Source organism: Aquarana catesbeiana, linkage group LG01, assembly GCF_042186555.1.
Source record: "Aquarana catesbeiana isolate 2022-GZ linkage group LG01, ASM4218655v1, whole genome shotgun sequence".
Classification (NCBI taxonomy): domain Eukaryota; kingdom Metazoa; phylum Chordata; class Amphibia; order Anura; family Ranidae; genus Aquarana; species Aquarana catesbeiana.
The window spans coordinates 873,528,249-873,553,152 of NC_133324.1; the positions used below are offsets into that span (position 1 = coordinate 873,528,249).

Here is a 24,904-nt window from a genome sequence, read left to right on the forward strand (position 1 = left end):
ACACATTTTTGCAAGTGAAGTGACGTGCATTCGACACACTTTTTTTTTTTTTTTTTTTTTTTTTTTTTTTTTTTTAATGCTCTTTTGCGGTGCATTTTTCTAAGCTTGCATTTTCCTTGAGATCACTTCTGTGTCCTTTTCTTCTTTTGGGCTTTTATGTGCAGTGCAGTGCATTTCCATGCATTTCTGTGTGTGTTTCTGTCCATTTGCAGTGCAGAACAATGCAGCTTTCTGTACTTATTTCACTGCACTGCAATAGTGTGAACTATGCCCATAGGATAACTTTGAATTTTGGATGTTGGAGTGCAGTCAAAAATGCATCCCACTGCATCTGGTGAGAATGGGCCCTTAATGTCCGGTTATGTGCACTTGGTGTTTCTATGGTAGGCTGCCACAGATCTGTACACTGCAGGTTATTTTTCTTTCTTACATTAGGGACTGACCGTTATCTTTTTTTCAGGGCCGATAATGATTTTTCAGCTGCCTTTCAGGCCGATAGCTGATATCAGGTGCCGATTTTCTGTAGATTTCAAATTTCGATTTTGGAAAAAAAATAGTTTTTTTACTTTTTTTTTTTTTTTTTTTTTTTTTTTTTTTCATTGCTGTCACAAGGAATGTAAACATCCCTTGTGATAGTAAAAGGCAGTGACAGTTACTCTTTTTATGGAGGGATCGGGGGTCTATAAGACGACCCCAAGCCCCTCTTGCACTTGAAAGTATTCAAAACATCAAGATCGGCGTTTTTGAATACTTTCTACTTTTTAAACAGGATCCTTTAAGATGCCAGTAATCCAGAAGTTATTTCTGGGGGATGTCCCCTCCCGCTGCTTATAGTAACAGCCGAACGGCTGCTGAGACACAGCATGTTGACCGTCCGCTCTAAAGGACCATACTGGGTTGATGCCTGCAGCTGCATGCATCACCCCGGTACAACCCCTTGAAGTAATATTGGTAAGTTTTGTGACCGATGCTTCAAAAAAGTAAATATCGGTCGACCCCTATTTTTACATCCTCACCCAGAGTATAAACCTTTAAGGGAAGTAATACTGTGTTTTCAGTGAGCATGTAACATTCACCAACCGTTGGTTTGATTTGAATATCTCCCTCTAGTGCAGTGGTTCTCAACCCGGGGGTCAGGACCCCATCGGGGGTTGAACAACGATTTGCCAGGGGTCACTGAATCCTGGGCTGTTCCTAAAGCCCACGCTGCTCTCCCAGCCTTTTCGCGGCTGCCCAGCTGGGCTGTTCCTGGAGCCCACGGCCGCCCACTCAGCCTCTTCGCAAGCCGCCCATTCAGTTCACGTCATGGCTGGGGGGCGGAGACTAGAGGTCAGCTGAATGGTGGGGAAAGTGAAGTGTGAGGGGCTGGAGGAGACCGTATCTTCTGATTTCGCATTGGTGTCACTGCTAAAAGACACCACAAAGTCAGACACAGTGAGTAACACTACCTGTGATTAGAGTTGCCATTAAAAGTCCCCACTACAGTTCTCAGATCAGCAGATGACCTTGATCAAGAGCACCTAAGTTGGCTAATCAGAACTCCCACCCCAGTATTGCCACTCAGTCTATTCCCCCCCACTCAGTAAGAGAAGGAATAAAGATAGAGAATACATGGAAGGGAGAGGAAAAGAGGGGGAGGAACAAAGAAAAAGGGAGAGGAAAGAATAAGAGAAAGAACAAGAAACATGGCTAGAGAGAGGGATGGGGGGGGGGGGGGGGGGACAAGAAAATTAGGATAGAGAAAGATAAAAGGAGAACAAAGAGAGCGGTACATCCTAAAATGTACCATAAGGGGTTTTAATATTGTACGAGTGGAAGGGACTCAGGGAGCGCTAAATGTCCGTGGGTTAGGGGCGCAAATTACTTGTTTGTCAGCAACCCAAGGCAAGACCACGCTTTGAAAATCATTTTACTGTTAGGGGTCCCCACAACCTGGGAAATTTTATCAAGGGGTCACGGCACTAGAAAGGTTGAGAACCATTGCTCTAGTGGTTATGTGTAGATCAGGGAATGTGATTAGCACTCTTGGCTGCTGCTTCATATATAAATGTGGTTTAGTAATGCTGACACGTGCCTTTGTCTGATTCATGTGCAATGGAGATGCTAATGGCAAGTCCATTTTAAAGTTGGGCTACTTTCACGCTGATGGTGTTTTTAATCCTTTTTTTTTTTTTTTTTCTTGCTAAAAATGCAAGAAAAATATCTCCCTTTAAATCCTTTGGGACTCTTCACACTACTGCGGTGCGGGTGTGGTACGTTTTTAAAAAATCCTGCATGCTGCATCTTTGGTACACTTTTGGAAACTGCACCAATAACGCAGCTCCCCATTGAAATGAATGGGAAAACCTGTCAAACGCACCGAATTTGTGTTTTTGGTTAGTTTTGTGAGTCACTGGTGTATGCTGGAATTGGGCACCCAGAGAACGCACCGGAAATGTATCAAAAAATGCGTAATGTGTGTTTTTTAATGCATTTTTTTTAATGAATCCGTGTGATGGCAAAAACAAAAAGTAATCTTGCAGCTTACTGGTCTTAAGATGAGGTGCCTGCATTCTTGTATCGTTTTTCAGTAGGTATGCACAGATACCATTTTTTTTTTTTTTGAGTACCTCTTCTTCTTTCTTCCTTCTTTCTTCTTCTTTCTTTCTTCTTTCTTCTTCCTGTGATCGCTGAGGGGGGATGGGAGCGTTACTGGAAAATGGCTGGATGGGACCTTTGGGGTGGTAGAGGATAGGGCATGAGGGCTGGGCTATGTTTGTTGGCTGTGAACATAAAAAAGCAGGGATATGCAATTAGCGGACCTCCAGCTGTTGCAGAACTACAACTCCCATGAGGCATAGCACAACTCTGACAGCCACAAGCATGACGCGCAGAGGCAGAGGCATGATGGGACTTTTTTGCAACAGCTGGAGGTCCGCTAATTGCATATCCCTGTAATAAAGGAATGTATGGTCAGCCAGTTATTCACTTTCAGCAGTGGATAAGAGTAGGAGGCTTTAGGAGCTGAGGACAATGTTGGAGGCTGGTGGGGGTGGAGGAGGTGGAAGCTGGAAAGACATGGGGACAGAGGGAAGGAGAAGACTGAGAACCCAACAACACATTACTGCCAGCACTGTTCCTCCCCACAAACACCTCTACACACTGTACCCCCTCCCACCACTGCACTCCTAGTGAAAAAAAGTCGTATGTATAAGGGAAAAGAGAAGGGTTTTGCTTGCAAGATTTCAGGTGAAAGTTGGGCTATTTTCACACTGAAGTGCTATAACGCCAAAAATAGTGCCTGCAAAGCGCCTCTCCTCTCACTCCAGTGTGAAAGCTCGAGTTCTTTCACACTGGAGCGGTGTGCTGGCAGGACGGTAAAAAGTCCTGCAAGCCGCATCTTTGCAGTGCTGTAGGAGTGATATATACACTGCTCCTAAAGCGTCCCTACCCATCGAAACCCTTTTTCGGCCGCTTTCGGGCACTAAAAGCGCCCTGCTAGCGGCTGAAAGCTATTGCAAAAAAGACAGTAAAGCGCCACTAAAAATAGCGGTGCTTTACTGCCGACGGCCCAGTGTGAAAATAGCTTAAAGGGAAAAGAGCCTGAATTAAGAAAAGGAATGCAGCCATCACATATAAGGACTTCTGAGTTTCAGTAAATTACATTTTTAGTTTTTAGGTTTAGATACGTTTTACAGTAATTTAATTTCACATTGACAAGACTGCGCAGTTTTACTTTTCTGATCTCCTTCCTTTCAACAAGGTTGTATGTCTGGATGTACAGCAAGCTGTAACCATTCTGTTTTCCCTTCTACTACAGATTAGCTGGAATGCTGACAGCACTCAACTTCTGTCTGCGTCTGGGGACAAAACAGCAAAAATCTGGGATGTTGCGGCTAACTCAGCAGTCACCACGTTCAGTCTCGGCACAGATACGCTGGATCAGCAGTTGGGATGCTTGTGGCAGAGGGATTACTTGCTGAGTGTTTCTTTGTCTGGCTATATCAATTATCTGGACAAAAATAATCCAAGCAGACCTTTACGTGTGGTCAAGGTAAACTATGAAAAGTGTTTTTTTTTTTTTTTTTTTTAAATGTTCATTTTGTATTATAAAATGCTTTTGCATGCATACCTAGTTTATGTTCTATCTTTGGTGCATTTAGACTGGTCAGCAAATGTGTAAAGTATTTTAGTTTATGAAACTTGTAACCTAGGCATTGAAATTCAATGCCTTGTAAATGTATTGTCTTCCTTAGAAATGGCGTATGCATTGTGTCGCAACCTCATTCTTTACTTTGAGAAAAGGAGGAAGTTTAAACCTCTCACAAACTCCTAAAACTTAGTGAAAGCAAACACCCTAGGCTGCTATGACTGATATCCCCTCTCTAGGAGAAGAATATTTTTTTCTGTAGAAGATAAATCCTAAATTACTCTTACTGTAAAGAACTCCTTCCTAAATGTATCTGTAAAACTGTGTCTCCTTTATATTTAACATGAATTATTAATATACACTCACCGGCCACTTTATTAGGCACACCTGTCCAATTGCTTGGTAACACAAAATGCTAATTGACCAATCACAGTGCATTTAGGCATCTAGACGTGGTGCAGATGTCTTGCCGAAGTTCAAACTGAGAATCAGAATGGTGGAAGAAAGGGGTTTTAAGTGACTTTGAACATGGCATGGTTATTGGTGTCAGACGGGCTGATCTGAGTATTTCAAAAACTGCTGATCTACTGGGATTTTCACACACAACCATCTCTCTGGTTTAGAGAGAATGGTCAGAAAAAGAGAATGTCCAGTGAGCGGCAGTTGTCTGGACAAAAATGCCTTGTTGATGTTGGAGGAGAATGGGCAGACTGGTTCGAGTTCGACATAATAGAAAGGCAACAGTAACTGTAACCATAATCACCACTCGTTACAACCAAGGTATGCAGAATACCATCTCTGAACGCACAACACATTGAACCTTGAAGCAGATGGGCTACAGCAGCAGAAGATCACACCGGGTGCCACTATTGTCATCTAAGAACAGGAAACTGAGGCTACAATTCACCCAGGCTCACCAAAATTGAACAATAGAAGATTGGAAAAACGTTGCTTCGTCTGAGTCTCGATTTCAGATTATAGGGTCAGAATTTGGCATCAACATGAAAGCATGGATCCATCCTGCCTTGTAGCAACGGTTCAGGCTGGTGGTGTAATGGTGTGGGGGATAGTGTCTCGGCCCCTTAGTACCAATTGGGCATCCTTTAAACCCCATGGGCTATGCCAGAGTATTGTTACTGATCATGTCCATCTCTTTATGACTACAGTGTACTCATCTTCTGATGGCTCCTTCCAACAGGATAATTCTCCATGTCACAAAGCTCAAATCATCTCACCACTGGTTTCTTGATCATGACAATGAGGTCACTGTACTCCAATGGCCTCCACAGTCACCAGATCTCAGTCCAGTAGAGAAGCTCTGGGATGTGGTGGAACAGGAGATTTGCATCATGGATATGCAGCCGACAAATCTGTAGCAACTGCGTGGTGCTATTGTGTCAGTATTGACCAAAATCTCTGAGGAATGTTTCCAACACCTTGTTGAATCTATGCCATGAAGAATTAAGGTGGCTCTGAAGGAAAGAGGAGGTCCAACCCGATACTAGCAAGGTGTACCTAATAAAGTGGCTGTTGAGTGTATATCTCAACTCTAAAGTCTAATGCACATGGGCACTTGAGGCAATACAACATAAAATTGCAAGCAACATTCTGCCATCCTTGGCTGTACACGAGTATACGCAAAAGTGAAAAAGTATTTGCCCACTTCCTGACTTTTATTTTTCCATATTTGTCACACTTAAATGATTCAGATCATCAAACCATTTTGAATATTACACCATGATAATCTGAGTAAATACAAAGCCACATTATTTTTTGGGGAAAGCTGAGTTAAATTGCACTTGCCACACCCAGACCTGATTACTGCCAGATCTGTTGAATCAAGAAATCGCTTAAATAAAAGCTGTCTGACAAAGTGAAGCACGCTAAAGGATTTCAAAAACTAACACATCATCCTGCGATCTAAGAAGTTCAAGAATGGATAAGAAACAAATTAATTGACTTGTATGAGTCTGGAAAGGGTTACAAAGCCATTTCTAATGCTTTGGGACTCCAGTGAACCACGGTGAGAGCCATTATCCACAAATGGAGAAAACTTGGAACAGTGGTGAACCTTTTAAGGTCAATGTCCATATTTCAACAATAAGAAAGAGACTGGGATCAAATGTGAGAGTTGCAAGGTGAAAGCAGCTGCTCATCAAAAAGAACACAAAGGCTCGTCTCATTTGTCAAAAAACAGCTTGATTATCCCCAAGACTTTTGGGCAAATATTCTGTGGACTGACTGAGTTGAACTTTTCAGAAGGTGTGCATCCTGTTACATCTGGAATAAAACTAAAACAGCGTTTCATTAAAAGAACATCATACCAACAGTCAGACGTGGTGGTGGTAGCGTGATGGTCTGGGGCTGCTTTGCAGCTTCAGGACCTGGACGACTTACCATAATTGATTGAACCATGAATTCTGAGCTCTACCAGAAGATCCTGAAGGAGAATGTCCGGCCATTAGTGCCTGACCTCAAGCACACTTGGGTTATGCAGCAGGACATGATCTAAAACACACACAACAGCAAGTCCACCTCTGGCTCAAAAAACACAAAACTAGGGTTTTGGAGTGACCTAGATAAAGTTTGGTCTCAAATCCAATTCAGATTCTGTATCATGACCTTACACAGGCCGTTCATGCTGGAAAACCCTCCAATGTGGCTGAATTAAAACAATTCTGCAAAGAAGAGTGGGCCAAAATTGCTCCACAGCAATGTGAAAGACCCAGTGCCAGTTATCACAAATGCTTGATTGCAGTTGCAGGTGGTACAACCAGTTATTTAGGTTTAGGGGGTAATTATTTTTTTCAAATATGGCCAAGCAGGTTTGGACAGGTTTTTTGCCTTTTAATAAAGGGAAATCGTCATTTAAAAACTGCATTTAGTATTTACTCGGGTTATTGTGTAATAAAATTAGAAAAAAAAAATCTGAATCATTTTACCTGTGACAAACAAACATGCAAAAAAAAAAGGGGCAAATACTTTTTCAAAGCACTTTATGTCCTATCCTACTTGCATAAACCTGTGCACAGCCATAAATCCATGAAGGCACACAAGCCGCGTTTAGGGATTTACGCCCATGTGAGTTTATGCAAGTGTGGCGTATACTCATGTACAGCCATTTATTACTATGGATGGCTGTACACTGCAGCTGTGTCTCCAAGGCATTGAAATAAGCCCACAATTTACGTTGCATGGCCTCGTCAGCTTGTGTGCGGGAGGCACAAATACTCATTCCAGAATAAACCCAATTTTTCTAACCTCTCCCAAAAGTATGTTTGAGCAAACCATTAACTGTACAACTCTGCAGTATGCATTTATATATGCACTTCCCATGTGTTATCCCTTTGTTTTTTTTTTGTTTTTGTTTTTTTTTTAAATGCTGTATATACAGAAAAATACCCATTGATCTACCAGAAATACAGTGTGCTCCTAGCTTGTTTGCACTCAAAAGACCAAAAATTCTGTACAAAAATTCTAGCTATATCTAGTTGGTGTAAAATAATTGTGTATTGCTATTAGGTTTTGTTTATATTCTGCAGGGACACAACAAGTCTATCCAGTGCATGACTGTCCACAACCTTGATGGCCGATCGACTATTTATACTGGCAGCCACGATGGGCATATTAATATCCTTTTCTATGTCTTTGTATACTTTTTGTTGTTAAGCTTGGCATTGCACACCTTACGTGCATCCATTTGGGTAAACGGCTTTTTTTAATATGTTTTTCAAAGACATTCATGTAAAAATGTTTTTTCTTTTGTGTGCCCTAATACAAATCTAAACCCAAAACAACTTTTTCTCATCCATTGAGGGACACAGTAATGCCGCGTACACACGAGCGGACTTTCCGGCAGACTAGGTCCGACTGTCTTTCCGACGGACTTTCTGACTAGGTCCAACGGACTTTCCGAACCAACGGACTTGGCCACACACGATAGGACTAAGTCCGTTCATAAGTCCGTTCGGTTTGAACGTGATGATGTAAACGGGACTAAAAATAGAAGTTCAGTAGCCAATAGCTTCCCTTGCGTCGTATTTGGTCCGTTGGACCAGCAAACAGACGAACAGTTTTCACAATTTTAGTCCATCGGACAGATTTGAAACATGTTCTGTTTCTAGGTCCTCCGGATTTTTATCCTGAAAAGCTATCGGACTAGCCCACACACTATCGGATTGTCTGCTGGACTAATCCCATTGGACCTAGGCCACTGGAAAGTCCGCCGGACTAATCCCATCGGACCTAGGCTGCCGGAAAGTCCGCTTTTGTGTACGCGGCATTAGGCTTCATGTGCACGCGTTTTTTACAACCTCTCCTGAACTATTTAACTCAGGGGTCTTCAAACTACGGCCTTCCCAGTTGTTCAGGAACTACAATTCATCATGCCTAGTAATGTCTGTGAATGTCAGAGTTTTACAATGCCTCATGGGATGTGTAGTTCCACAACAGCTGGAGGGCCATAGTTTGAGGATCCCTGATTTAACTTGACAGATAGTAACCCATGTTTAAAACGTCTGCATACCGTTTAGCGGCGTTTTACCGCGTTTGCGTTTAAATGCCCAAAAACTAAACTGCTTATAAACGAAAAGCTGCTAAATGCGTTTAGCCGCGTTTTAGAAGCATTTGGCATCAGAATCGTCAAATTTCGGCGTCTGAACTCTATTTTTTTTTTTTTTGCCTTTAAAAAAAGGCCTATAAACGCAACTGCCTAAAACCGTCATTGGTGTCTGCATATGGTGCATTCCAGACTCTGTGTTGTGGTTAAAGTTTGCTGCAAAGCATTTTTTAAGTGTGGAACTGTTGGCATTGCCTCAGTGCTTGAACTGTCTCTGAACACTTACTTGGTCAGTAGGCCGATTAGGCAGAGCCCTGGGCCTAGTTAACTGGGAGCCTTTTGTTTCCCACTCCTGCTTTTTGCTGTAGAAAGATTAATGTTGTGGGATGGAGTGCCGAAGTCATCCTCTGGGTGAAGTGTCACACGTGTCTTCCGAGCTTTCTTTGCTCTCATACAGTTTCAAGGAGGAATCTCCCTGCTGCTTCTGCTTTAATAGAGCTGCATCAAAATGTTGATCTTTGATCAGTTCCTCCTGCCTGCAGTGACTTTTGGCACCTCTAACCAGCAAAAGAAAAACACAAATTGCACCATCCAACAATTTGTGTTTTAAAAACAAAAGTTTTAATTGAACAACATTTGAAAATACAGTCAAGCATGGCCAAAAATATTGGCACCCCTGCATTTGTCAGATAATGAACCACTTCGCCCAGAAAATTGTTGCAATTACAAATGTTTAGGCATTCTCAGGTTTCTTTTGTTTGTATTGGTATGACGCAAAAATCTCACCTTCTCAAAATTGTAAGAAATAATTGCATTCCAAGTTTGTGATGTTCCTGTAACCTGTGCCGTTCCTTCCGAGCCATGTGCCGCAAATGGCGGCTCCCATGCGCATGCGCGGTAGTGACATCCTCATGGCTCCGGCCAGTCAGAGCCGGAGCCCGCAAACCTGGAAGCAAGATGCGTGAAGATAGAAGCGCCTGCAGCGCTGACATTGTGGCTCTGAAATGGCTTTGTTTTAAAGGGGTTGTAAAGGTTTGTGGGTGTGTTTGTTTGTTTTTTGTTTTTTTTTTATTTTTTTTTTTTTTATTGAAATAACAAACATATCATACTTTCTGTCCTCCTATGCAAGAGTTTTGCACAGAGGGGCCCTGGTCCTCCCCTTCTGGGGTCCCCCAGTGGCGCTTCTGGCTCCTCGTCTTCTCGAGTCCTCATCTTCTGGAGACCCGCATTTCCTGGGGGCACTCGTGCGGGCGCACTGCCGAGTGCTGCTGCTTCCATTGACACAGACAGCAGGACTCTGCCCCGCCCCCTGGCTCCCGTGTCACTGGCTTTGATTGACAGCAGCATGAGCAAATGTACCTGCTGCTATCAATCCAGCCAATGAGGACCCATGACAGCAACTGGTGCTGCTCTGCTCGTCCCCATCGCTGGAACGATCGGGCTCAGATAAGTAAAAGGGGGGGCTCTTGGAGGCTGCTGCACTACAAGAGGTTTTTCACCTTAATGCCAAGAATGCATTAAGGTGAAAAACCTTGAGGGTTTACAACACCTTTTAAGGTAAGTTCCACATATTGTGCTAGTATGTGATGCATACTAGCACATTGCGACTTTGTCTTGCAGGGGGAAAAAAAAAGTCCAGCGGTATACAACTGCTTAAAGTCTGGTGCAAGAAACTTGAGAGAACCGGTGCGCTGTCACCTTCTGAGGTGGGAATGCTATAAGCAAACAATGCAAAGAGCTGCTTCTTTTAATTGCCTATCCATGAAGATTGAATATATAGTGGAATTTAATAGTGAATGAAATCCCCCATGCATATCGGTTGTACCTTTTTATTTATTTATTTATTTCGGTGTGCTTTCCTTAATCAACTTGTGCACATTACTTTGATGCTGCGTCAGGTGACAATGACACTTTCTCTGGAAAGGGCCACACAAACCAAGTGTCCAGCATGGCCATTGACAGCTCCAACCAGCTTGTTACTTGCAGCATGGATGACACTGTGCGTTATACTGATCTCATCAACAAGGCCTACAGGTAAACAATGCTGATTATGTGATTCTTTCTGTACTGTATTTGTCAGTGTCTTACTGGATAGAGGCTGTGTCTACCTGGTTCCTGTAACTGATGCTGTTTTCAAGAGAGAAATGTGTAGGTTTTAGCACACAAGTGTGTACTTAATAAAAAAGAAATCACTATGTACAATGTGTTTTTTTTTTTTTTTTTTTTTTGTCTGTCAAAACCACTCATATCTTTCTGTGATGATTTATAGGGCCTGATCTTTCATTAGAGCTCTCAGTCTATGCTTGAATTCAGCCCAAGGACAGACTGCATATGATCACCATTGTTTAGTAATGAGAAAAGGGCAGTGACTTGTCACACGAAATTTGGCTTGTACCAGACAAATTTTGACATATATATGGGCACCCTGGTTGTACACAAGTCAATCCAAGTCGATTGAGTTGTGTACAGCCAGCCTGTCGGTTTTTTCCTGAACAATTAGCGCTGCTGGCTATAAGTCAGCAACACTAATCATTGTGTCCTTCCAGAAGGAAAGGCTCCCTGCGGGCAGAACATAATGGCACGGCAGGATAGATTCCCCCATCAACACCGACTGACTGTGTTGATGGGATAATCGAGCAACTATCTTTCGCCTTTCTATGGCCTGCTTTAAAGGATAAGCTCACCTTTTGTAACCTGTTGCATCCTTATTCAGGGTGTAACAAGTAACCATGTTACAAATGCAGCGGCCCCCGCTCCCCTGTTCTGACATCAGGGGATTATTTGAGCGCTGTGGTAGTTCATTCATGCTTCCTATCGGTGTAACTACAAATGTCTTCTTTTTTTTTTTTTTTTTTTTTTTTTTTTCGTAAAGGTGAACTTATTTAACAATTCATTTTTTAGTGAGTTAACTCTTATTACCCAAAATCTTGTTGCTTTGTTTTACTTTTAATTTGATAATTGAGCCGGGATATAGTCACTTTCTCTGTGGGCTCTGCAAAGTCGCCATGGTTGGGCATCATCAACACTATATTAATATTCTATTTTTATTCAGAAAAGGAATACCTGAAAAACATGTGGAAAAAATTATCAAAGTGGAGTTTTTTTGTAGCAAATTACCAGGTTTTGTTAGAAAACAATCAGATTTTATTTTTTTTCTTTATCAATTCTTTTGTGTTAATTTTTTGCTCCAGTTACTATAAATCTGTCATATAATACCTTTTATACTTGGCGGTGTAACCTCCTTTTTTCTTTTTTTGTGTTTTACCTTTTCAGTGCTCAGGATGCCGTGAAGTTGGATGTCCAGCCAAAGAGTATTGCTGTAGGATCTAATGGATATGTTGTATTAATCAACAGTAGCCAGGTACATAGTGGTGGGTTATGTTTGTTTCCATGGCACGGAATGAGGAGAGTGGTTTTACTAGAGCACACAATATTAGAAGACATGCCTAACCCACCAAGTTTATCATTTTTTGCCATAATGATTGTTATTTTCAGAACAATCTTATGGCTTAAAATATTCTGTCAAATCACGCACGTTATGGTGAATACTAGGACTGTAGTGAGTAGTATGACTGCAGTAATTCTTTAATTTTATACATGAACCCTAGTGCTATAGTACTGATCTTAAACCCAGCTATACCTGTAAAAGACTGTAAATACTAACTTTCCATATTCGGGGTGTAACATGTTACGAACGGACCAGCCCCCGGACCTCCCCGATCCCTGCCATGACGGTTATGTGCATGGAAAACTACAAGGTCCGGCAGCCTTTGTAGCTTATCAGATTGTATTGTCTTCCCTGTATGGGCAAGTAGATACACTGGCAGATCTGCTGTAGACCTGCATGGCACCAGTGATCTGATCGCTGGTGCAATGCTTTACAGTCTCCACAAAAAAAGATTAAATAAATGCACTTTTTTTTTTCTGCAAAAAATGTGCATTTATTTATTTTTTTCCAAAAATTGAACTTCTCCTTTAACCAGTGCTCGGCCGGACGCTGATAGAACTCACATGACTGCTATATACTGCTGATGAGAAAAGGTATTTTAGCAGTTTATATTTACTAAAATAATTGCATTTCCATGTTCTGTGTACTGTGGGAGACCAGATATAGTGAATGCAGGGTCCTGGGTTTAGTAACACTTTAATGCTCGTCTCTCCCACTGCCAGTGCTGCTGAACCCTGCTTTAAGAAGGAGCGATGATTTCTTGTGAAAAAAAAAAAAAGGAGCGATGATTAAAGAACATCACTTTTTGATATTGATGAATTAAGAAGGCTATAAAAAAGGCTAATTATATTTAGTCAAGTGTCAACTGAGAAGTTGTTTGCGTATGGGTCTTTGCTGGCGTTTTTATAAGTGAAATAATCGCCCTGATGCTTTAGCATTTGTCAGGGTTGGAAAATGTAGTTATGAGGGCTATGTCTGTGGGTACAGTACTGTGCAAAAGTTTTAGGCTGGTGTGAAAAAAAAAAATGCTGTAAATAAAGAATGGTTTTAGAAATAAAAGTGTTAATGGTTTCCATTTTGTTAATTGATAAAAATAAAGTAAATGAACAGAAGAGAAATCCAAATCCAATATTTGGTGTGACCACCCTTTGCCTTCAAACAAGCATCAATTCTTCTAGGTACGCTTGCAGACAGTTTGTAAATTGTTAATAATAAACCAAAAAAAAAAATTTATATATAATTATTTTTTTTTTTTTTTTTTTTTGAAGCATTCTTACTTTACAGCATTTCTTCCAACCTGCCTTTAAACATTTGCGTACTAGAGTTGCGTAGAGTACTGTATGTGCCACTCTTATAAATGCGTTGCTTGGTCCCCACACATGATGTGGGCTTTTGGCACTTGCATCAAATACGCATATCTTTCAGATTTGGCCATCGTTGTGGATGGACTAATCTATTGTGAAAAAGGCCTCTTGCAGCCAAGCAGAATTGTCAGGCAGCCCTTTCTGTCTACAAATGGCCAGCCTTAACCAGACCACTTTGGTTTATCAAGGAGTTGAATTCTACTTTTGTGAGATCTGCTTTCCGTTCCCTTCACAGATTGTCCTCCTGAAAGACAAGAAGAAAGTTTTTGTTGACCCTCTGGATTATGAGCCGGAGTCGGTCGCTGTCCACAAAGGCTCTGGAACAGTTGTTGTTGGTGGAGCGGTAAGTTAAATGTTATTTTAAGGCATAACTGGTCTGTGTTTAATCTAATACTCCCACATATATTTACTCATGCTGTGCTTTACAAGTTAATGTCATACAAATTACTGAGCATGTGTACAGATGGTGTCGGAGTAAATGAGGGTGGAAATGCTCTAACCTTCTATATAAACTGGATTTATACCAGCTGGGATTCACTGCTGTACATGCTCTGGAACCTCTGTCCAGTCCAAGACAGGAAGGTATCATTAGCACTTCAACTGTGACAGTATTAAAACGTTTTATTAAAAGTAGGCAGGAAGGAAGGGCGATAACCTTCTATCAGGTTTTTATTGTGGTCTGTGTCCCTGCTGTGGAGATCTCCTCCTTCTCCTCATTTACTGTGTCCTCCTTTTGTGGTCAGAAGGAGGGAAGTGAAGTGAAATCTCCCAGATTGGAATGACAGTACAAATCAAAGGTTGTAAGCCTTCCCAACTCTAACAAAAAGATGTTTACACAGGAGTTGGGCCTTAATGGTTGTTTCTTTTCAAATTAAATGCAGATTGCATATTCTCACAGATATCTATGAAAGCTGCAAAACTCTATCCAGGTGGCTTTGCAGCTGTGGTCTTGTAACCCATGAGAGTGGTAATGCTGGGGCATACTATGGAGGTTACTAAATTGAGGCAAAAGCTCACCAGGGGACGGACTGTTCTGCTATCTTTTTATATCGAGGATGCCACACCACAGGAGCATCAAGAGTCTTGTTCCCAAGAGCTTGATGGTAGGGAGCAGGTGGCTGTACCATGAAATTTCAGTTGTGACCGTATGCTAGAAGTCTTCTATCTTGTTTCTTGGATGTGTCTCATATGCGTAGGGCACACTGGCTAAAGTGCAGGATTGCAGAATCCTTGTGTAAAAAGCATTTGGCCTTCAAGAGACCGTTTCTCTGGAACAGCACTTGACAATATCATTAAGGATGCTATTGATGGCAAGAGCACTTATCTTCCTCAGCAGAAGTGTAAGGAACGAACTACAAACATTTTCCTCTTGTCAAGAAAAAGCCCCTTTTAGTTTATTTTTGACCCCCACATTGAGACATCTCAAGCTTGGCACCACATCCACCTGCAAGGACTGGCACTCAGTTTGCCAAGTCCTCAAACAAGCCTTCCTCTGCATGAAGGTTCAATCCAACTTGTCAGAGGAATGTTGTTTTTTTAACTTTTGCAGCTGCTTGGACAGCTTGCATCTCAGACACTTGGGTGTGGGAGATGGTGTCCCAGGGCTACAAACTAGACTTTCACTCCCTGACCCCTTCTTGGTTTTGTACCTCCAATCTTCCTGTGTCACCACGATGATGCGCAGATCTCCATTAAAGCGTTGGTAAAGGCAGAAGTTTTTTTTATCTTCATGCATTCTATGCATGAAGATAAAGCCTTCTGTGCGCAGAAGCCCCTCTCGGCCCCTTAATACTCACCGGAGCCCCATCTCTGTCTAGCGATGTCCATGAGAGTCTCGACTGTCTGGAACTCTCCTTCCATTGGCTGAGACACAGCAGCGGCATGATTGACTCCCACTGCTATCAGACAGTTGGCCAATCAGGAAAGAGAGGGGACGAGGCCGAACCGCAGCTCTGTGTCTGAATGGACACATGGAGCTGCAGCTCGGCTTGGGTGCCCCCATAGCAAGCTGCTTGCTGTAGGGGCACTCAACAGGAGGGAGGGGCCAGGAGTACCTGAAAAGGAGGATCTGGGCTGCTCTATGCAAAACCACTGCAACAAAGTAGGCAAGTATAACATGTTTGTTATTTTTATAGAAAAAAAGGATTTTACGATCACTTTAAGCCGTCTTTGGTCTTCTGGATCTAGGGGTCATTTTCCAAGTTGCTTTGGCAGAACAGTTCCTAGGGCTTTACTCCAGTTTCCAAGCCTAAAGGGGGAATTCTCCTTATTCTGTATTTCAAAGATCTACTTGTCTTCATGTCCAAAAATTCCTCAAGGAATCTGCCATCACCCTCCTTCACCAGGTAGACTGGCTTCTGTGGACATCAAAGCTACTGACTTGCATGTCCCTATCTTTTCAGTGCATCAGAGATTTATACACTTTGCTGTGGGGCTCCTGTAGTACCATTTCTTGCGCCAACCATTTAGCCTTTTATCTAACAGTGCTCCGTTCTAGTGGCATCACCATTGTTGGATACCTAGATGATCTCCTGGGACAGTTAGTGTGGACCTGTTGAATTACCTGAAATTGACCGTCTAGATGTTAGAACGATTCAGGTGGTTCCTGAACCTTCAGAAATCATTGCTGGAACTGACCAACCCATCATTTCGAGTATATGGGTGTAGAACTGGACACTCCAGGCTTCTACAACACTACATACTGTTGTCGCGAGACAAGTCGATCCAGGCCTTAAACAGATCGGTTCATCCATCGCCAAGGACCAGACTCTCCCTGGCCCGGTGGCTCAGGAATACAGCTCTTTGGGCTGGGGAAGGCGTCCTGGAAACCTTGTCCATTGTAGGGAACTTGATCATCCTCGGGGTCTTATCTCCCGAATGGCATTCTGGAATTTCAGGCAATTTGTCTGTCTTTAAAGCGGTGGCTAATCCTACTGGAGGGTTGTATGATCCAAAAATCTGTCCAACACTTACCTTAATGTCATTCTCTGCATTAAGGTAAAAAGCCATCTGCATGCCTTCTGGACACAGAGCGGGGGCTCTGGAGCGAGCATGCACGGGTACCCCTAAAGCAAGGCGTTTGCTATTGGGGCACTTGGTGGGAGGATCAGAAGCAGGGGACCCCAGAAGAGGGGAATTGGGGCTGCTCTGTGCAAAACATTACACGGAGCAGGTAAGTTTTAACATGTTAATTTTTTTAAAGGGAAAAAAAATCACTGTTAAAATAATAATTTGACCACTAGATGGCATTGTAACATCATATTCTGACCTCAAGTGATATATAGAAGTAAACGCAACTGTAATTATATTTGTATTATGCTTCAAGATGCTGTCATTATTGCTAAATTACTATAACTCACAGCAGCTTGCTCCTTATCTTTGTATGTTTGTGCCAGCTGCAAATATTGTGGTCTTATTGTCTCAAATTTTTGGGCAAGCTTCATTAACTGGGATCATAGATGGTAGGATCATCTGAGTATATCAGCTGGCAAACACTTGGCTGTATACAAATATAGGTTGGTTATTTGACTACAACCAACTTACAGGTTTTGTACAGTTTATACTATTACTACAATACTAGTGGTAACAGTCTTGGGTTGGGGTTTTTTGGTGCCGAGGGCAGCTTAAGACCTGCATCTAAAAAGTAATTCTGTCCTGACCTTTGGTATCTTTTTTTTTTTTTTTTTTTTTTTATAGGATGGCAACATCCACATGTATTCCATTCAAGGAAACACTCTAAAGAACGAGGGAAAGTCTCTGCCAGTCAACGCTGCAGTAACCAGTCTTGCCTATTCTAACGATGGTGCCTTCCTTGCCGCTACTGATGCCAACCGTGTGGTCACAGTTTTCAGTGTTGCTGATGGATATGCAGTAAGTGAATGCTGAAGATTGGGGTTATGCTGCCTTTACTTTTTAAGCTCTCGTACAGAGGTAAATAGAGAATGATTTATTGATGTAGTATGTAGCCTAAGGCCTCCTTCACATGGGCCATTTGTGTTACAATCCGCAGGGGATAAGTAAACAGTTCCCCTGCTGAATTGGAGATGAACGGTACGGATGTCACTTTCGTAACATCCGCGTCTGTTCATTCTTTTTTAAACATGATTCTTAAAGAAGAAGTAAACCCATCAGGGTTTACTTCCTTTGTTTCCCTGCAAAGGTAAAGCATAATGGGCTACTATGCATCGCATAGTTTTGTATCTTCTGCCGCTGGAATGGCAGGGCTGCGGTGACGTCACTCCTGCACGTGCGCACAGAGCTGGCCTTAAATGTGATCTGAGCTGGGAATGTGTGGCTCAGGTCACATTTTACGCTGATAGGCAGGGGGACATTTATGATAATAGAGACCACTAAGGTCTCTTCTGTTATAAAACCCTGCCTGACAGCGGATTTTACATTCCATGACTTTACTAGTACTTTAATGGGCCCATACTAGATTTGTGGGCAGGCGGATGTAAACGGAAGTTTGTTCATTTATGTCAAACTACCCCAGATCTGCCACAATTGGGTGCATTTTTTATTTTCTTGTCTTTGAAAAACTCGGAGGTAATCAGATGTCCATTTACATCCGCCTACCCATAAACTAACATGAGGCTTTCTGAAAAACTGACAGGTGGTTCTGAACGGCCATGTGAAATTAGAAAAATGTAAGCACCAATAATTATGTACAGTATATGTTAGAGCCCCCTGGACTGACAGCTCTAGTAGACTGGGCCCTACATGTGTATTGACAATGTTAATGGCCTGTCCCATCTCTGGGATGCTGACAAATGGGTAGATCAGCCCTTCCAAGTTGAGGTCTTGGCCTTTGGTGCCAATTTTTATATATATTTTTTGTGTGCGTGTTTGGGCAAACGTGCATGCTCTGTTGAATATTTGTACATGTTTATAAAAATCTCTTTTATTGATTTTCCTATCCACCATCTCATATCTTTAGCTAGCTTATGTTTTCCGCTCCTTTATCATTAAACTGTCCTTTAGTCTACATAACCTGCAGATTTATATTATATGATTCTAATCCCCTACTAAGTAGTTTGAACAGTAGCAACATATTATCCACCTCATTTAATCCTTTTAGCACATATTCTGATAACACAGCCTGGTTATTAGAGCATGACTGTATGGGATGGGCAGTTACTCTGAGAAACCTAACATCACTAGTTTGTGCATTAATTATTTAAAATCACTCACAGGGGTTGTAGAGTGTCTGTCTGTTTTTAATTTAAAAAAGTACCCTTCCTATTCATCTTGACCTAAAGTACCCTAGAAATTCCCCATCCCAGCTGCATACCTAATTTTAGAAAATGACCATAGCATTCTCTTCAGCCGAAATCTTCTACTAGCCGTGCCGACACATTGGGACTGATTTACTAAAACTGGAGAGTGCAAAATCTGCTGCAGATCTGCATAGAAACCAATCAGTTTCCAAGTTTTTTCTGTCAGCGTAATTGAACAAGCTGAAGTTAGAAGCTGATTGGTTTCTATGCACAGCTACACCAGATTTTGTGCACTCTAGTTTTGGTAAATTAACCCTATCGCAGGACCTTTTTTTTAGATTTGTATAGTCTCCTCATTCTTTTAGCCCGGGTTCACACCTATGCGAATTAGATGCGGCTTACACCGCATCTAATTCGCAGGACATTTTAAAATGCATTCATATGAATGTATCTGGTTCACATATGTGCGTTGCATTCGCACTGCGCATTGCACAAAAAACGTGTGCGTTTTTTGGGCATTGCGGTGCGAACTACAAGCCTATTATCTCCTATGGGAACGCATCTGATTCGCAGATGCATTGCGTTCTGAACAAGGATTTTCTCTTTCTCCTCACTACACCTCCCCCTCTCCCCCCCCCCCCCCTCCCTCCCCCTCTCCCTGCTCTCTAATCCTGAGCAAAAACGCAATGAATCCGTCGAACAGGAGATTTTTATCTCCCCAGTGAAACCTGAGCTTCAATTCGCACCGCACATGTGTGAAACCGGGCTTAATGTCCTGCGAATTTTGGTTTTGCTGTCTAATTGGAGAGATTTTCTTTCCCTTTCTGTCCAGACATAACAGGAAATAAGCAGGAATTGCCTTTTAGATAGCTGTGACTGAAACAGGTTTCTAACTGAAAAATGTCCCCTCTCTTCCTTTTGGGGTGACAACTGTAAAATGCTGGATTCTTTCTTTCCCGTCAATGGTTACCAGAACGAGTAGATTGTGAATCTTTCAAGTGAGGGCACTAATGGCAATGAAAACCTGACCCCCTCCCTAGGTTTGGCTAGAAATGCATCGAAATGTTAACTTATATCATCTTATTGTGCAAGCACTGGAATGTACCCTAGAAAAACATGTAGCCTACAAACTGTTTTGTCTATATTAACAGGAGAAAGACAAGTTCTATGGACACCATGCCAAAGTTGTGTGTGTTGCTTGGTCACCAGACAATGAACATTTTGCCTCCGGAGGAATGGATATGATGGTTTTTGTTTGGACCTTGAGTGATCCAGATAAACGTGTTAAGATGCCAGGTACGTGTCCTTTCTCCATGATCTTCATAAATGTAACGGTGCTGTGCCGAGAAATTGTCACTAAGTTCACTAAAGGTCATTTGTTATGTCAGTTTGTTACATTATCTCCCTGCTTCTCCACCTCATCCAATCAGAGGAAGCTTTATATTCATTCAGAAAGTGCAAAGCATGCTCTTAAATGGTGACCATGCTGAGCAGCTAACTTTGTGCTCAGTATGCAGCAGGGCAGCAGTTTGGCAAGGGATCGGAAAGCAAGTGGAGATCACTGGAGTAGCAATATCTACTTTGGTGATTTCTAGCTAACTGGGATATAGCATAGTATATAATATGTATGCATAGTTACATTGGTCTAAGCTGGACCTGAGTAACTGTGTATAAAATATCCATACCTGAAATTCTTCTTTTACAGGAAAACAAGAGAACCCCAACTGACCGCTATTGGTGACTTTTTCTTCTAAATGCTATTTGCTTTGCCTCTTGTTTTTAAATATTTGTGTCACTAAATATCCAGATCAGAAAAGCCGTAAAAGTGTCAAGTCCATATATGCATACTTGCTCTGGTTCAAAGCATTTAAACCTGAACCTCAGGCAGATATAAAGGCACAAATTAATGCAGCTATGAAATTACAGTGGTGGCAAGCACCGCTTGATCACTAGTACCTACAGGTAAGCTTATAATTAAAGCGGAGTTGCACACAAAAATGGAACTTCTGCTTTTCGGAACTCTCCCCCCCTCCGGTGTCACATTTGGCACCTTTCAGGGGGAGGGGGGTGCAGATACCTGTTTAAGACAGGTATTTGCACCCACTTCCGGCATCGACTCCCATGGGAGTCTACGCCTCTTCCCGTCCCCACCGCGCTGTCTTCTGGGAAACACACAGCTCCCAGGAGAGAGTGGAGACCACTTACGATGCGCAGCGCGACTCGCGCATGCGCAGTAGGGAACCGGGAAGTGAAGCCGCAACGCTTCACTTCCTGATTCCTGCACCTAGGATGGCGGCGGCAGCTGCCGAGAACCGAGCGGGTTCTCGGCGTCGCCTGCCGACATCGCTGGACCCTGGGACAGGTAAGTGGCCATGTATTAAAAGTCAGCAGCTGCAGTATTTGTAGCTGCTGGCTTTTAATTTTTTTTTTTTTTTTTTTTTGGCGGTGTGGGTGGACCCCCGCTTTAAGGATGTAGGAATATCCCCTAAACGTGCATCGTTTAGGAGATGGTCTCATTCGTAGCAGTCAGTGACATGCTGCAATCAAGGCTCCCGTATCACGGCTTGACCATTGAAATGACTGGAGTCCACGAACCCAGAAGAAATAGCAGGTGAAGATGGAAGCCCCGGACAGGCGTGACGGCACACTGCTGGAGGGTTTTGTTTAAAGGTAGTATGTGATGCATACTTGCACATTATGACATTTAACTTGAAGCGGAAACTTTTTTTTTTTTTTTTTTTTTTTTTTTTTTTTCAATCAATAACTTTAGATGACATTTACTCATCACAATAGACTTGATTAAAACAATCTTGTTTTGTTTTGTTTTTCTTGCCTTGAGATAACTATAAGCCTTTATTGTTCATTTAGATACCCATCGACTACATCACGTGACTGGACTGTCCTGGTTGGATGAGAACACGTTGGTCACCGTATCCCATGATGCCTGTGTCAAACAATGGACTGTCACTTACAAATGAGCACAGAGCATGGACCAGCACAGGGATAGCTAGGACTACTGCAATTGGAGATTCTATAAGAAAAATATATATTTCTGTTATATGCTTTTGTGGTTTGCCACATTCTCATTCTTCAAAAAAAAAAAAAAAAGGTGTCTTTTATCTATAACAAGTCTTTTCAAAGCTTTAGTCAGTGACCGCTTGCTGGTAAATAGCTCCTATGCATCAGGTGTTGTGACCAACATTCCAGAGGCAACAGTCATATCCTCAAGTACCCAGATTGGGGACAGGTTCTAATGGAGAGTTTATATGTGTGTGTGCTGTAGAATCACATAAGACAGTACATACTGCTCATTTTTTCCTGTTACAGAACATTTCTGTATCCGCTGTTATAGTGACAAAAGTGGTGATCTATTTTTTAAACTCTGGTGTGCAGCTACTGTGTATTGTTGCTCTGCTTGTCCATAAAACTGTTGCCTCAACACCGAAACAAGTCCTCACGTTAAATGGGGTACCTTAAAAAGAAAAAAAAAATAAATAAACATTTTTTATGTAGTTAATGTTCTGATTTTTTTTTTAACGGTGATGTTTGTTAATGTAATTTATGTTTTTGTAATGTTTGATTATTGGGAAAACCCATCTTAAAAAAAAATGGGATAGTCTGACCGTTGTTAAATGTGTTACAATGCAGCCTTTCTCTGATAATGGGCTCAAGCCTTTTATTTTGTTATGGTCCAGGATGTGCAACTTCGCAGTGGGGCGTCAGCGGTTAAGCGTTATTTTTTTTAGCAGCGTTTTAGATTTTCGGCTGCTAGCGGGGTGCTGTTAACCCCCACTAGCAGCCGATGAAAGGGTTAATAGCGCCCGCAAAGCGCTTTGGCAGCGCTGCCCATTGATTGATTTCATTGCACTACACAGGTTTTCTTTCTCATCTATTGGGGTTCACAAAGTCTTGAACCCATGGGTTATACTGCTGTCTACAGGGAGACTGGACACTGGCAAACACACCTCTAACAGAAGTTTTTTCTTGGTGGGTAAGAAAAATGGACAGGACATCTTTATTTGAGCTCTGCTGTAGTAAAGACTTTTTTGTAGCAGTTTTTTTCTTAGAATTTTTTTTTTTTTCTTCATTAAAGACTATGAAAGTTTTCCCTCTTATCGGCAGCTATCCAGCATGGTAGTCCTTAGTTTGGTTTTTGGACTGTATGTATAGGGACCCCGCTGGACTGGATGTGGAATTGCCCTAAGGGCACTGGGATCTGCATAGGACAATTTTCAGACTTCATTCTTTTCAGCTCTGGAGATTCAAGCATTGCCTCTGCTCTTGCCCTTGCCCATGCATGAAAAACTCTCTTATTTTATTTCCCGCTGGCTTTCCTGTGGGAGGGGTTAACACTGTGGGACTGAGCACTGATTTAATCTGCTGTGTGTAGTGTTGTGCATGTGCTATGCGCTCTGTCCTGCCATACAGCATTAAGGAAGCATCTCCCCACCATTGCTCGTGTGCCACAATGGAACGTTAATCTTTAGGATTGCCCACTTACAGCTCTGGTCATTACGACCTTCTGGTCACTGACACTCATCTGCTACCTGCTGTTTGGATTTTGTGAGTGAGTGCCCTGTCCATGACGTATCCTCTCTAATTTTTGTTCCCAATAAACTGAACTGCTGTACCCTCCTGACCTCCACCCCACCAATCACAATTGATTTTCATTCGTCTCCTAAAATCTACTATTTTCTTTCTTATCCACATTTAGCTCTAAATTATCTACACCAGGGATATGCAATTAGTGGACCTCCAGCTGTTGAACTACAAGTCCCATGATGCATAGCAAGATTATGACAGCCACAAGCATGAGACCCAGAGGCAGAGGCATGATGGGACTTGTAGTTTTGCAACAGCTGGAGGTCCGCTAATTGCATATCCCTGATCTACACCAACCCACTAGGTTTCCTATTCCCTGCCGATATGCAGCCATGTCACCATCCCTTATCAACTTAAGAACCGCCCTACATACATTTACTGAGGCAGGACGGCCCTTAAGTGCAAAATCACAGCCCGGTATGTGATTCTTACCGGCCTGCGATGGCTGATGGCCACCCGCGATCGCTCGCTGGAGAGAGGAAGGGCTGCCTATGTAAACAAGGCAGATCGTCCTTCTGTCAGACAGCAAAAGACATCTGTGATTCCTGCTAATCTGGAGCACAGATGTGTCTATGGAACAAAGTTAACCCTTTGATTGCCCTTGATGTTAATCTCTGCCCTGCCAATTTCATTTATATAGTGTCAGTGCATTTTTTTTTTTTTTTTTTTTTTATAGCACTGATCACTGTACTGGTGTCACTGGTCCCCAAAAAGTCACCAAGTGTCAGATTTGTCCGCTGCAATGTCGCAGTCCCGCTAAAAATCGCTGATTGCTACCATTACTAGTAAAGTCATTAAAAATAAAGTCCCTAAATCTATCCCATAGTTTTGTAGATGCTATAACTTTTGCGCAAACCAATCAATATACGCTTTTTTGGATTATTTTTTTTTTTTTTTTACCATAAATGTGTAGCAGAATACAAAATTGGCCTAAATTTTATTTGGGTACAGCTTCGCATGACCACACAATTGTCAGTTAAAGCGACGCAGTATCGCAAAAAATAGCCTGGTCAGGAAGTGGGTAAAACCTTTCCGGAGCTGAAGTGGTTATTCCCCCAAATACGTGATGTCATTTGCAAATTCTAGGACAATCAGAAGTATGTAAATAAACCAAAAAGGGCTTGGCACACATCCCTGTGACACCCCTTTACTAAGGCACAGCGTCTGAGTAGCAACTACCAACCATTATCCTCTGCTGCCTAACAGCCAGGAATCCTATAATCCAGTTACAAAGGGTTGGGCTTAACTCCAGTGAATTTTACTTTGCAACAAGTTTCATCAGTAAGATTGTATTAAACACTGAACTGAAATCAATAAATAGCATATGAAATATAGCTGATTGTTACCTTCCAAATGGGTCAGTACAGAATGTAAAGCCAGTGCAATAGCATTTTCTGTGAATCAATTGGCTTTAAAGGCAAATTGGTAGATGTCTGTCCATGGTGGAATATACTTTATGGTTTCAAATTAACTTCTCAAAACATTTCATTATAATGGGTAATAGAGCCATGGGACTGTAATCATTAAGACAAGAACAGCTAGATTTCTTGGGAACTGGGATAGTTACTGATGTTTTCAGGTAAGAAA

At 42.1% G+C, this 24,904-nt stretch overlaps 1 protein-coding gene across 1 annotated transcript in view; it reads left to right on the plus strand.

The window, feature by feature from the left end:
- WDR1 (WD repeat domain 1) overlaps window positions 1-22,227 on the plus strand; it is a 78,249-nt gene extending 56,022 nt beyond the window's left edge. Inside the window, exons 8-15 of the mRNA XM_073610112.1 lie at window positions 3,800-4,033; window positions 7,672-7,764; window positions 10,570-10,721; window positions 11,961-12,048; window positions 13,735-13,842; window positions 17,196-17,369; window positions 19,867-20,011; window positions 21,584-22,227. Coding sequence (XP_073466213.1) covers window positions 3,800-4,033; window positions 7,672-7,764; window positions 10,570-10,721; window positions 11,961-12,048; window positions 13,735-13,842; window positions 17,196-17,369; window positions 19,867-20,011; window positions 21,584-21,693 — 1,104 coding nt within the window. The 3' untranslated portion in view covers window positions 21,694-22,227. The remainder of the gene's footprint in view (window positions 1-3,799; window positions 4,034-7,671; window positions 7,765-10,569; window positions 10,722-11,960; window positions 12,049-13,734; window positions 13,843-17,195; window positions 17,370-19,866; window positions 20,012-21,583) is intronic.
- The last annotated feature ends 2,677 nt before the right edge of the window (window positions 22,228-24,904 follow it).